This window comes from Eretmochelys imbricata, chromosome 16 (assembly GCF_965152235.1).
Source record: "Eretmochelys imbricata isolate rEreImb1 chromosome 16, rEreImb1.hap1, whole genome shotgun sequence".
Classification (NCBI taxonomy): Eukaryota; Metazoa; Chordata; order Testudines; family Cheloniidae; genus Eretmochelys; species Eretmochelys imbricata.
In genome coordinates, this window is record NC_135587.1 from 17239151 (window position 1) to 17253514 (window position 14364).

The 14364-nt window shown below is 48.7% G+C and overlaps 1 protein-coding gene across 1 annotated transcript in view; it reads right to left on the minus strand.

Moving 5' to 3' along the window:
• Positions 1–356, minus strand: part of RAPGEF1 (Rap guanine nucleotide exchange factor 1) — a 120182-nt gene extending 119826 nt beyond the window's left edge. Inside the window, exon 1 of the mRNA XM_077835801.1 lies at positions 238–356. Within this exon, the coding sequence (XP_077691927.1) occupies positions 238–262 (25 nt within the window). The 5' untranslated portion in view covers positions 263–356. The remainder of the gene's footprint in view (positions 1–237) is intronic.
• Positions 357–14364: the final 14008 nt, after the last annotated feature.

The following is a 14364-nucleotide window of genomic DNA, read 5'->3' on the forward strand; positions in this document are numbered from 1 at the left end:
CCCAGGGCCCGTCTCCCCTCATGGCGGGGGCGGGGGGGATTCCCCCAGACTGGGACACCCGGCCCGGGCTCCATCCCTGCCCGTAAGGCCCTGCGCCGCCTCAGGCGGGCTCCGAGCCCCCGAGCCCGGCCGGCGACGGGGAGCAGCAGCGTGCGGGCCCGGTGGAAGCAGCCCGGCTGGCCTCGGGGCAGGGGGAGCAGCGCCCGGCCTTGCCCGCCCGCTCGCTCGCTCACTCACCTGCTTTCTCGATCTTGCCGGACATGTCGGGGCCGCGCCGGGGGCCGGGGCCGGGCTCCGCGCGCCGACCCCAGGGCTCAGGCCCAGCCCAGCAGGAGCGAGCGGCCGGGGCGCCCTGCTCCGACCCGCCGCCGCCGCCTGCTGCTGCCGGCCGGGCTGGATCAGGCAGAGACACTGCGGCGGCCTGTAGGCTCCGCGGCGGCGGCGCAGCCACCCCCCGCCCTCCGCCGGGCCGGGAAGGGAAGGGAAGCGACGGCCAGGCAGCCCGCTCGCACAGCGCGCCCTGCCGCCCGCCCGGGGCACGGCAGCGCCGGGGAGAGGCCCCCGTACCCAGGCGCCACTAACCCGGGGAGAGCCCCTGACACCGGGGGGGGGGCACTAACCCGGGGAGAGCCCCTGACACCGGGGGGGGGGGGCACTAACCCGGGGAGAGCCCCTGACACCGGGGGGGGGGGAGGGGACGGGACGGGACTAACCCGGGGAGAGCCTCTGACACCGGGGGGGGGGCACTAACGCGGGGAGAGCCCCTGACACCGGGGGGGGGCACGAACCTGGGCCGAGCCCCTGACAACGGGGAGGGGGGACTAACCCGGGGAGAGCCTCTGACACCGGGGGGGTCACAAACGTGGGGCGAGCCCCTGACACCGGGGGGGTGCACTAACCTGGGGCGAGCCCCTGACACCGGGGGGAGGGGGGACGGGACTAACCCGGGGAAAGCCCCTGACACCAGGGGGGAGCACTTATCTGGGGCAAGCCCCTGACACCGGGGGTGGGGGGGGCGACTAACCCGGAGAGAGCCTCTGACAGCGGGGGGGGGGCACTAACCTGGGGAGAGCCCCTGACACCCGGGGCAAGCCCCTGACACCAGGGGGGAGCACTAATCTGGGGTGATCCTCTGACACCGGGGGGGGGTGACTAACCCGGAGAGAGCCCCTGACACCCGGGGCGAGCCCCTGACACCAGGGGGGGTCACTAACCCAGGGAGAGCCCCTGACACCGGGGGCACTAACCTGGGGTGAGCCCCTAACACCTGGGGAGAGCCCCTGACACCAGGGGCCACTAACCCGGGGAGAGCCTCTGACACGGGGGGGGGGGGCACTAACCTGGAGCGAGCCCCTGACACCCGCACCGAGCCCCTGACACCGGGGGCCACTAACCCGGGGAGAGCCCCTGACACCGGGGCGGTCACTAACCTGGGGCGAGCCCCTCACAACCAGGGAGAGCCCCTGACACCGGGGGGGGCCACTAACCTGGGGCAAGCCCCTGACACCGGGGGGTCACTAACCTGGGGCGAGCCCCTGACACCCGGGGAGAGCCCCTGACACTGGGGGCCACTAACCTGGGGAGAGCCCCCCAATACCCTGTGGACACTATCCCGGGGAGAGCCCCTGACACCTGGGGGGGCACTAACTGATGGAGAGCCCCTGACACCTGGGGAGAGCCCCCCAGTACCCTGCGGACACTAACCCAGGGAGAACCCCCAACACCTGTGGGGCACTAACCTAGGGGGAACCCCTGACACCCGGGGGCACTAACTTGGGGAGAGCCCCTGACAGCTGGTGAGAGACCTCCGATACCCAGAGGGCACTAACCCAGGAGAGCCCTTGACACCAGGGAGAGCGCCCCTAACACCCAGGGAGAGTCCCCCTGACATCTGGGGGCACTAACCTAGGGAGAGGCCCCCCCCAAAATCTGGGCACAGTAGGCATTAACCTCAGGGAGAGACCCCTTGAGAACCAGGCCAGGGGGGCTATTAACCCTGGGGAGAGACCCCTTGACAGCCAGGCACTAACCCCAGGGAGAGATCCCCTGGCAATGGATTAGGGAGGGATTAACCCCCAGTAGAGATCCCCCAACGGACCTGTATGCAGTATTGCCAATTATTCAAAAATCCTGAGGCCAAAATTCAAAATTCATGAGATTTTAAACAAATGTTGTGTTCTTTTTATTTACCTCCTGGTTTCTGAGCCTTTAGGATGCACATGCTTCATATTTTCCAGCTTTTCTCTCCAACCCTGAGGGCTAGATTGATTTACACCCACTAAGGGGCTGGGCAGTGACATCTAGGATATTCTGAGAAGTGAGATGTAATTTATTTTAAAAGAAACAGCCATGGCCCCATACATGGTGCCTTATACATAATAAATGGGGGAATGGGGTGCTCTTCACATTCCATTTTAAATGTTTTATTCTTCATTCTGTCTAATGTTGTTGCTTATGGGCCTAATTCCACGCTCAGTTTCAGCAGCAGTGTAAATGCAGAGTAATTCCACTGGCTTTGATAGAATTACTCCAGATTTTTTACTCCCCCCAGAATGAAACTTCACATTGTCTCAAGGACACAATAAGGAGTTCTATAAAGCAGGTGTAGCTGCTCCAAACCTGCAAAGCACTGAAGACCTCCTGCAAAATGCTGAATCCTTGAGTTCCTGAGAGATTCAGTGAGAGTTCAGGATACACTGCATCTTCCAGGCTTAGGCTCCTAAGGCTCAATTCTACTGTCATTGAAGTCAATGGAAAAATTCCAGTTAACTACAATGGAAGCAGGTCTGTAGTTTATGCAACTTCCTGCATATTTTAAGCTTTAATTGGGCAGTTGCACTGCCAGGAAACACCACAGAGCATCCAAATAACAGGTCACGCAGGCCTAAACCTTAACACATGTTGCACGCTCAGCTACACCAGTGTCAATTCAGAACAACTTCCCTGGATGTCAATGGAGTTTCTTTGAATTTACATGGATGCAAATTAGATCAGAATCGGCCTCTTTTTTCTCATGAGCAATAAGACCCCTTTGCTAGAACTGGATCTGCAATATCAACAGAAAAACTAACTTGCCATAACACTCAGCTGTGTTAAGGCATCTAGACATTTCTTTACCAAATATCGTCATGCAGGCACTCATTTTAATTTCTGTTCAGAAATCAGTGACATCAATAAGCCCTAAGGTCACAATCTTGACATGGAAGGAGGGAAACTCTGGTGTCCTCTAGTGGCAGTAATAGATAATGTCACAGTGTTCAAGAGAGGATGGGACCAGTTTGCACTGAAATTAATACGATCCTATTTGAAGATTAACTCATTTATGAGACTTGGGTAGAGACAAGTATTACATAAGCACCTCCAACTTGATGATGATGGAAGGTATTATCAGTAAATAAATCTGTTGTGTTTTTAGCCCAAAGATGGTACTTCCTACTCACATATCAACTCAGGTATTTAGTACCTAAATATTTTTCTAGGCCTTGGTCCCTTTTTAAAGGGACATTGCCAAGTTGTTTAGGCTCCATATTTCATGCACCTTGGTACAGTATATAGGAGGCACATGCCCTGACTTTGCTGCTTTTTAAAAAATTGACCATGTGACCATTATAATTTTTTTAAATTGCTGTAAGTTCCACAAACAAAGCCAGCCCCTACCCGAGCTTTGTGTTTGTACAAGGTCTACATCAATGGAGATGATAGGTGTTTCATGCCCATTACTGCTCAGAATGAGACTTCTATGTCTGCTCCACGAAAAGACTCAGCCCGAGTGGTTTTTTGTTTGTTCTTTGTTTAAAAATCGGAAATTATATTGGGACAGATTCTCTCCTTGCTTACATTGGTGTAAATAGAGAGCAAATCTATTGATTTCAGTGAAGTTATACTGCAATTACGGTGGTCACTAAAACAGAGAGCCCAGTCATGACCCCTAGATCCATGCACAGAGGTTGGCAAGGGTGGGGGAGAACTGTGTCTTTAGCAGCTTTCCCCTGGATCACAATGGATGCTTTTCAGGTCCTGGGTCCTCCCCACCAGCCCTACAGAGTGCAGGGTGGGAAGGTAACAAATCCTGTAATGTATTATATTTTTATAGCCCCCACTCTGTGGTGAAGATTCTCCCCCACATAAAGATCCCTAGGGAGCTGCAAGCTGCGGGAACCTTGTCATTAGCCCTGCTGAGCTGTGTTGACTCTGCAGGGCTAATAGGAATAAGAAGTAGTGAATACATATTGAATCAGTACTGTAAGCAGATCTGACTGTGAATACACAGAGGAAGCAGCCCTATTGAGTAAGAAGAGGCTATTCTGATGTGGTCACTTTTCAGAGTAGGGTAAGGTGATAGACAGAGTGATGATAATGGGTAACACAGAAGCAGAGCGGTTACTATATAGGGTGTTTTTCATTAAGTAACAGTAACTCTCTTTGATTTAACAGGACCTGTTCTGCCCTGGATAGACATGTGCAGATCCCACTGCCTTCAATGAAAGCTACTGTCTGTGTTGTGCATACAGTATGTGACTCACAGGAGTAAGCTGTGCAAAAGGTGGGGAAGAGGAAATGGGGATGACAGATCCCATTCAGACTTGCACTTGTTGAGGCAATGCCAGAGCCCCCTCTGTTTGGTCAATCCAGGGTTTTAAATGTGTTGCCTTTTGAGGCAGTGAGGATCCCTCCGGAAGAGGAAGGAGAATAAGGAACGTGTCCCAGAGGGCTCATGGAGCTAGCTCTGGTGTCATGCTGTGCTACTATCCAGAATAGCTTATTGACTCAATTCATCTATGTAGCAGAGACTTGCAAGAGACTAACAGCATCAGTTCATAAAACAACCTGGGGCTGGTCTCTCTGGAGACCGCTTCTTCATCGGGAGAAGCACACAGGAAGCAAACCCTTCAGGAACACTTTGCCAGCTGTCATAGGCCTTCAGAGCTGCGCCAATTGAATCTGCTACATGCTTGTCTGTCTATAATGACAACCACTAAAGAAAGTTAATAGACAATAAACTGTACCTCCTCAAGGTCATTTCCTGAAACGATTCATTTAACTTTACATCTGACCCACTGAGCACGGGAAATTGCATAAGAAATATGAAAGTGCTGAGAAATTAGAAAGAGCACTGCTGCCCTCTCGTGCGCATACAGTGTACTAATGCTTAAAGTATTAATTGACAATTGTCATACACTCATCCATGTCTGCTGTTCTGTCTTGCATTCTAGAATGCTGCTGCTGCTGAAAAGAATTGAGAACACCTGCTAACCAGATGTGGAAAGGACAATGTGGGGAGGAAGACTCCCTGAAGACAGCTGCCCAAACTGGTCATAGCAGGAGCACTAGAGAGTACAGTAACTGGAATTATACAGTCAAATACAATCCGAGGCGGACTTAGTTAGCTGCAATGTTCCCAGCCTTTCAAGATTACTGCAGAAGCAAGGACTCTCACCAGAGTGCCTATAGGAGCAGGCCAGCACAGACAAGAGACTGGCAGAATCTGCAAAGAACAAATTACCAGTAGCTGTAATCACAACTTGATTAGGAAACAAACAGATCCATACAAAGACCTTATATGGTGGGCATAAGCACCCAAGAGCCCAATTACCACTAGCTGGCATGATATCTCATTGTACCATGCCCAGCAATACAGTTTACAAGATACAAAGCTTCCCAACCAGTATGAAATGGAAAACTTTCATTAGCTGAAAAGAAGACTTAAGACAAGAGGCCAAATCCTCATCTAATGTTAATTGGCATAGCTCCTTTGACTTCTTTGAAGGTATGCCAATTTACACTAGCTATGGATCTGGCTAAAAATGTTAGACAATTATAGTGGGTTCATCTGTTTATCAGTTACTTTTTGATACTTTATAAGTTAAGGATTAATCTGAGCAGCCTCCACCGTTTGATTGTTTTATCAGAATGATCCATAATACAACTGCCTTCCAAATCAGACACCCAGAGACGCAAAATCTATACCTTGTGAGGAGAGCGTGGATTCTACCAGATATGTGGGATCCAGAGTTGTAATGGTCACTATGTGCCATGATCACTAGAACTAAATTATTCTGTGTGTAGGTTATTACACATACATACCGATCAGGAGGCTCTGATAACATCAGAGTAAGCATGGCAAAGGGGCACAGAAATGGGTTTGTGTGTGTATAAATGCCCATTTTCCATGTGAAAATACGAGGTTCCCCAGGACAAGTAACATGCTCAGTTTTTGCAGATGCTCTTTGTTAGGCAGACAACTAATTCATTTCTCTAATCGTGAGTGAGGATAATGGAAAGTGGTCAAATATTTCTGTTGAAAGTTGGAAACAATCAGTTACCCAGAAAGATCTCTCCATCTGTCTAGAGACAGAGATGTTTATGTCATTCCAAAAGTGCATCCTCTGAAAAGTTTACCTTGAGCAACTGGAGGATCTGAGATGGTCTCAGCACCCTGAAATACATGTCACTTTAGTGAGTTTATCTGTATTGTGTTTTACCGAGCTGGTAATACAAAGTTTTAATGAGCAACAGCATAAAACAAGAAAAATATATTTTCATGTGAATAAGCCCCACAAACACCTTTTTGCCCTGAACCCTCTCTGCCTCTTTGACCCTAGTAAGTTTCCTTCTTAGGGCCAAAAACACTGAGTAGCTGAACTTGGTACAGGGGCAGAGGGACGGAATCCACTGGAATCTTGTGCTCCCAGCCTCAAACCCCTTTGCAAACTGAGACAGAAGGGTCCAGATTCTGTTTAGACCCCTAACTGCCCCTGAAATCAAATTGAGTTAGGGGCTTAAATATCTTTGAGGAATGGGGCCAAGGATCCTGCTGTCTCCCCCGTCCCCCATGCTGGCAGCCAGGCAGTGTGTAGAAGGAGGAAGCCAAATGACTCTATTATAGAGAGGTGAGGAACTGTGTGGGGGTCTGCAAAAGGGGGAAGATGCCGTGAGGGGAGGGGGCATTAGGAGCAAGAGCTGGGCAGAGGGGGTGGGACAGAGGCAGGAGCAGAGAGGAGAAAAAGACAGGGGAGTCTAAAAAGGTTGGGAGAGGGGCAAGGGCCATGGAGGTTGGGCCAATAGAAGCAAGGGGGGTCAGCAGCTGATGCAGGAGTCAGGGTATAGGATAGGCACAGGGTGGAACAGGGACAAGTCAGGAAGGGGGGATGGGCAGGAGCAGAAGGGGACAAAAGTGAAGGTGGAGTTGGGAAGGGGCAGAAGAGTCTATAGCCACTGGTGCACTAGTCCTGTGGAAAAAGTAGTATGTGATCATGTAAGTAAAGACCGTATCTTAATGCATGTGGACAAGGGGGTTGGATTAAGAATGCACAGGCAGCCTTAACTCTGGCATGGCCTAACTTCCAAAGGCTTGACTTTGTAACCTTAACAATGTTCTTTTAATGTAGTTTTTATGTAATTATTATTGATATTTGCCTAGAGACCCCAATTGCAACCTGGGGCCCACTGAGCTAGGTGTTGTACGAATACATAGTGAGAAATAGTCCCTGCTCTGAACAGCTGACAATCTAAATAGACAATACAAACAAAGGGTGAGAGGGGAGACAGAGGCACAGAGCAATTAAGTGATTCACAGAAGGTCACAAAGCAGATCAGTGGCAGAGCCGAGCTAAGAACCCAGCTCTCTTGACCCTGAGTCTGATCCCCCTTTCTATGAGCCACACTGCCTCTAGTGAACACACTGATATATCTTCTCAAAGGAGAATTTTGTGCTGTTTTCCTTACACTGGACCAAGCTCCGTAGTTCTTACTCCATCAAATCTATCATGAAGCCAAGGGGAATTTCCCCTGAGTAAGCACAGCAGGATGTGGGTTAATAATTGACAGGACTGACTTTATATTGGGTCTTTTTGACATCAATATAGTTAATGCCTCTAGAGGGCAGCATAGCATGACACATTGGAACAAAAACAAAGAGGGCCAAACTCTGCTGGTACACCCATGCCAAGTTATTGAGGTCAGTGGGGCTGTTTGGGCATGCGAGTAGAGCTGAGCCCACATTCAGTTAACCCCTTTGCTGTGTGCAGAAGAATTGCAAAGTATCCACTTGCATTTCACAGTCTAATGACTGACTTTGATTTAACATTTCTATGCTGAAAAATGGCAGATCTGCTCTGTGTGTGTGTGTAGTCATCTTTGCTGACTTTTGAGGGGCAAATGAGCTTGGATGATGTTTTCCCCCTCTAAGCCCTGCAGATCCAACAGAGCTCTGGGAACAGAAGCTGGAATCTATTCTAGCCTGTGCACATTCAACACAATTATTAACTAAATTCCAAATGCAGGACAGTAGAGAGACAAGGTGGGTGAGGTAATAATTTTTATTGGACCAACTGCTGTTGGTGAGAGAATCTTTTGAGCCACACAAAGCTCTTCTTCAGGTTTGGGAAAGGAACTCCCAGCCTCATACAAAATGGTCCAATAAAAGATATTACCTCATGCACCTTTTCTCTCTAATATCCTGGGACCAACACGGCTACAACTACACTGCATACAGCAAATGCAGGATAGGTCAGTTACACCCATGCAACAACAGTACTAGAGAATGGAATCACACAGGGGTGAGGGCAAAATTGTTCTGCCTAATCCGTATTACTGGTGTTGATGTGTGAGAGCAGGGAAGAACCCAGCTTGCCTCTCAGCTTCAAGGTTGAATCTGGAGAGCTGGAAGAAATTAAACAAATTAGAAAACCAAGTAAACATGGAGCCCTCCAATCCCATTTTTACAGTTACCTTTCAGAGGGGAGTTGTACTTTAAACTGGAAAGATTCCAATTAGCACAGAGAATGCAACCCCCTTCTTGTTCAAAGGGAGATTATGTTCGAAAGAATACCTCTGGCGAAAGAGTCTGGCTGAGGCCATGCAGGGCCCAGTCCTGACTCTGAGAAGGCTGCTCTGCATCACTCGGGCAGCATAAACAGCCTGAAGGCTGCCCTAATTGGGCAACTGGAGATTCCCTGCATTACCCGTTAACTCACATGCATGCAGTGCATGGTGTATGTCGGGGAGGATATAGAGAGAAGGGGACATGGCTGAAGCTCACGCTGCTCTGACAATCCCATGGGAAGCACGACAACCCTTTTGGGGGCCTTTACAAATGTGAATCAATTAGAGTAGCCCTGAGGTTGCTCTGACTTATGCAGTACAGTGCACTGGCCCTATGGCAAACAATCATCTCTCCCCCTTTTCCTCAGGTCCGCCACTGAATGCAGCTTGGCTGGACCCAACAATTAAGACCTGATAAATGGGTGGACATAGGGAAGCTAAAGGAAAGATAAAGATAATGAAGGCAGCCTCTGGGGACAGAGGAATGAAAAGAGGCAGGCATGTATGCATGAGAGCGCTGAATAAGGAGTAGCAGTTTTTGGGTTAAGAGGGGATGGGGCGGGGGGGTCCAGTGACAGGGCACTCATCTGAGTCTCAGGAGACTGGGTCCAACTCCCTATTCTGCCACAAACTTTCTGTGTGACCTTGGGAAAGTCACTAAGTCTCTGCACCTGAGGTTCCTCACATGTGAAATGGGGATAATGGCACTTCCCAACCTCCAAAAGGTGTTGGGAGGATGAATATATGAAAAATTGAGAGGCCCTCAGATCCTATGGCAAGGGGATCCATATAAACACCTAAGACAGAGATCTGTAGTGCTTTCAGACACTTTTAACCCATTTCCCAGGGCAAAAGTGAAACTGTTCAATATTCTACCTTAATTTTGGTAAAAAACTTAATAGAAAGTAGCTCTTGGGCTGCAAATTGCTGAAGAAAGAGCAGATGGTGATCAGGGGGATGGGAGAAGGGAAGAGAGTACCAGGAAAAAAGAGAGCAAGAGAAGATTAGAAACATTTGGCACTCAGCTAAGTTCAAATAGGAAAGGGGTGTTATAAAAGGTTCCCTGCTATTCTTATCCTTTTATTGAGAACTATTTTTCACAGCTGAAGGATACATTATGTAAACAAGTTTTTAAAACGTGAAGTAGGACATGAAAGAGCCATATTCTAACTGCAATTCAGCATGCCAGAGACGCTTTAGTCAGCTGCTGGTGCACTTCTTTTGTGGTCAAAAGCAGTCAGTCTCTGTTCTTTATACCTCAAAATGCAACCCAGGCGCGTGCCAACAGCTCACCCTCTTGTGGCTTATAGATATAGTGGCAGTTTGTTCAATAAAGCTCCTTACTGCATCTTCAGGTCATATCTGCTGATTTTACTGACCAAAACATGTCTATTCCTCTAGCCTTGAAAGGCCAGTTCAGCTACAACTGAGCTCACTGGAGTCTGTTCTGACTAATGCATTGTCAGCTATGTTCTGGCTCTGGGATCTCTACTGCTGACATTAGAAAAGGTGAAAAGACTGAGCCCATCTTGGTTTTCAGATCCCAAGGAATATGTAGTGTTGGCAGTTCCTTTTGACTTGTAAAGTCTACGTGCGCTTTTCCTGGGATGCAGATGATTGCGGAGTCTATCCCTTGAGGCTGGGACTCACCTCTTTCTCAAGGTCACTCAAAGAAATCATAAGGGCAGTACATTTAGAACAAAGGGAAGCATTGTCTCACACACCACGACGAATGGTCAACCTGTGGGGTTCTGCATCATGGAGGCCGTCAATGCAGTCACTGTAGCTGGATTTTTAAAACAGGCTGGATAATTTTACAAGACTATTGACAAAGGTGGCTGCTTCAAAGTGGCAAGTGCTTGTCCTGTTTTTCAGTGGTCGATGCAAACCTCCCAGTGGGACAGAAAGAGAAGCAATGGAAGAGGAAATAGTAACCATAAACTGAATTTGTCTACCCACTTTCAGATATCACCAGCCTCCATTGATCACTAATAACCTCTGAGTTAGGCAAATAGACAATCTAAGAGCCACCAAATTTCATGCTTGAGGTTACTGGTTGACCTCTGCAGGGGATCAGGAAGGAATTTGCCCTTTATGAAGTACTGCACAATTGGCCAGGAGCATTAGAGGAGGGAATTTTCCTTCTTCTGAAGCATGGGACATTGGCCACTGCTGGAGGCAGGACACCAAGGATGATAGAGCAATGCCTGCATGGCAAATCCTTTGTTCTGATCAGGAATTGGTTTATAGTAGTTTTTTTGTCTATTATTGGGTTATTCCCAAGGATGAGAGGTTGATACAGTGACATGTACAGCACAGCACCTCAGAGGCTGGGTATACACCCCCCCCACACACACAGCTACAGCTGGGGCTGGATGAAGAGCTCTCTGTTAATCCAAGTCAGCACAGAAATAGCAGATTTGGACTGCTCAGACTAAACTGGAAACAGAAATGTTCAGGCTTGTCTCTTCCCAGTATAAAACCATATGTCTTGGTGGCACTTCTGCAAAAGGCATTTCATCCTCCTCACTTCTCTGCAGATACTCTGCCAGCCCAGCCATGCCATTAACAGATCTAGAGGAGCTAGAAGCTCAAATGCAGGAGCCTTATATTGAAGAGGGCCCAAACTGTGCATGGCCCCCAAATGTCTTTTGTATGAGGAAAGCCTATTCTGCTGCTGTAGTGAGTCCAATGGAGGTGATGTAGCCAACAGGAGAAGTATATGCTCACCGAGAGGCAAAAGCCTCAGGAGGGTTCTGGCAGGTCCCAGCCCTCACAAACAGTGAATGGCATACGTTGCATTCTCTGTTCTTGTTTTTGTCCTTCTTTTTGGATCACACTGGCTTCTCTCTCCTCTCCAGAAGTGGAGTTGAATGCAAACTCCAAGACCATGAGAAACCATCTTGCTGCCTCTGTCTGGAAGTTGGAAGGAACTTCTTGGATCATTACAAAGCACTTTCTGACACCAAAGCTATATCTATTGATATCTACATAAAACTAACCTCTATTACCAGTCTCCCTGGTAATCAAGTGCACAGAGAGAGCCCAGCTTTTCTCCCAGGTCACTGTCCATGGTCAAGAGATTCCTCCACACAGACTACAAGGCAGACAGGAGATGAAGGTGACCTTGGCTCTCTCTGCAGAAAGGAAAGGAGCGAATCCAAAACAAAATGGGAAATCAAAATCAATATTCCAAAGTCAAATAATAAAAATTGTGTTATGGAAAGAGAGGTCAGCCAGAGAGAAACGTTATCAGACATGACAGCACTGCTCTCTGATTTCTTCTCGCTCTCTCTCTGCCAATCCCAGGCTGGGAGAGCTTGTTCCAAAGCCAAAAATGTCATCCGTCCACAGTACAGAACTACCACATGGTTTGGCATGACTGACAGCAGAGACACAGACCTGGAATGAGGGGGACAGCACTGAGATACACAGGCAGAGCTGTGGGGTGCTCTGGTTTGGAATAGCACGGGGCGTTGCAGGGCAGGAGTGAGCTATACTGGAAGAGTTTCTTGGGGAAGCCAGAACTGAATAACAGGGGCTATTGCAGGAGACGAGTGAGATGCACTGAACCCTGAAGACAGCAAGAGAGAAAAGGTCTGAAGCTTATGAAATGCAGCACACTCTCTGAATAGTGAGTGGCACCAACACAGAGAATGAACAATGAAGGGAGAGAGGAGCAGTGCTTGTTCATGAAGGATAATCACATTCAATAACAAAAATTACCCTTGGTCAAATGAACCACTCGGTGCCTCAGTTTCCCCTTTGTAAAATGGGGGTAATAATAGTGACCTACTTTGCAGGGGGCTGAGGGTTAATTAGTGACTCTGATCATTTGAGGAAGTGCACATTGAGCAGTTAAAATGTATGTGTCCTGGTGGGGGCCTTCCAAATTGCATGCAGGTTCCTTAAGAAGGGACTGGCCAGCTCCTACTCTGATTCCATTGTGCAAGTTCCAACTTGCATACATTTCAGACAACATTGTAAATGTGGGGCACGTAGCCCTGATAATGATACAAACGTCAAGCCATTATTTCTCAGCCCAGAGCACTTCTTCTCGTCTTCAAGCCAGCAGTAATGGGTTGTTTTGTGTGGTTTTTCCTTTTTTCAACCTGACCTCCTGTTTCTGGCTGGGAATTTATGTTAGATTTTTACTCAAAGTTAGCAGCAGGGAGATAAACTCTCAATGAAGTCCATTTGTCAACACAGATTTCCTTCCTTAGCAAACAGACAATGGAAAGGCAAAAACAATGCTCCGGATGGACAAGGGAATTCCAGCACCGTGGAGACTGCAGAGGCTACTCTCTCTGCCCTGAAGAGGCCCTAGGGGTGGCCTTCAACCCCATAAAAAGTTAATCTTCTTGTCAAATTTATTTCCATCTATTTGAAGAATCCCCACTGAGTCCAGCTGGAAGCCTGGGGATTGTTTGGCTCTCCCCTGCCTTAGAAATTGTCTCTGGAGTGCCCTGTCCCTGGCTTCATTGTTTCATTTCCTTTCAGAAACAAGCTCCATTTTCAGGGGGCTTATTATCACTCTGTAACTTGAGGACGGCTTCAGAGGCTGTTGGACAGCTCTTGTCTGTTTCTGGGCCACAATGTGCAGCTAGGGGTTCGGGGGGAAATTTAAAGGGCAGGCAGAAGGGTTGTAATTTAGGTCAAAAATTTGCGTCTTGCCTGAGCCAACAAGGAAACTCCAGGGCGTTGGAGGGAAGCACAAACCCCATTGGGCTGAATTCTCCTTTCCATCATTCATTCTGCTTCCACCCGAGCAGACCCTAGCGCAAGGCCTCAACAGTAGCAAGTCCAAAGACAAAGCAGCACTAGTGAGCCCCCACAATCCTCATTCCCCAGGTATTCACAGCTGGCCAACATCCCTCATAGTCAGGCAGCACTGTCTAGGGAGAGGGTGTAGCCAGGGTATCCAGATGTGCTGACTCTGTGCAGCCACAGGGCAGCCTACCCCAGTGTAGTTTCTATGGTGCCCCAGCTGTTCGCCTCTAGTGGGAAGGCAGTGATGCAAACAGCACCTGCCCTCCCCCACAGGGTGGGTAAATATCCCCTGCTCTCCCACTCCGGCACCACTGGAGGTGAATTAAACTCTGGTACTGTAACCAAGGGTTTCCAACTTGACACAGCATGCACAGTCCCTGGATGGGTTAAACTCCAAGTAGTGTCTCATTCCAAACATACTGTTAACCATTTTAACATCCCAGCAATGCCTGGCTGACAGCAGGAGCAATACAGAGTTTGTTTCCGATGACCATTTCGAATCCAGTCCCAGGTTTCCTTGTGACTGTGACAGATGAAAAGAAATCTCTCATTAACCCAGCTACTCTACCAGAAGGCTGGGGGTAGCCAGTGTCAAACAGTTTGAAAAGAGGCACCAGGGGTGTTTCTGGCAATTACAGACCAGTCAGTCTTACTTTGGTGTCAGGAAAATTAGCTAACAATAACTAAAGGCAGAATAATAAAGCACCCAGAGGAGTATATGATGGGGACTAACAAGCTCTGCTTCTGTAAAGGAAACTTTACCTCTCCAAT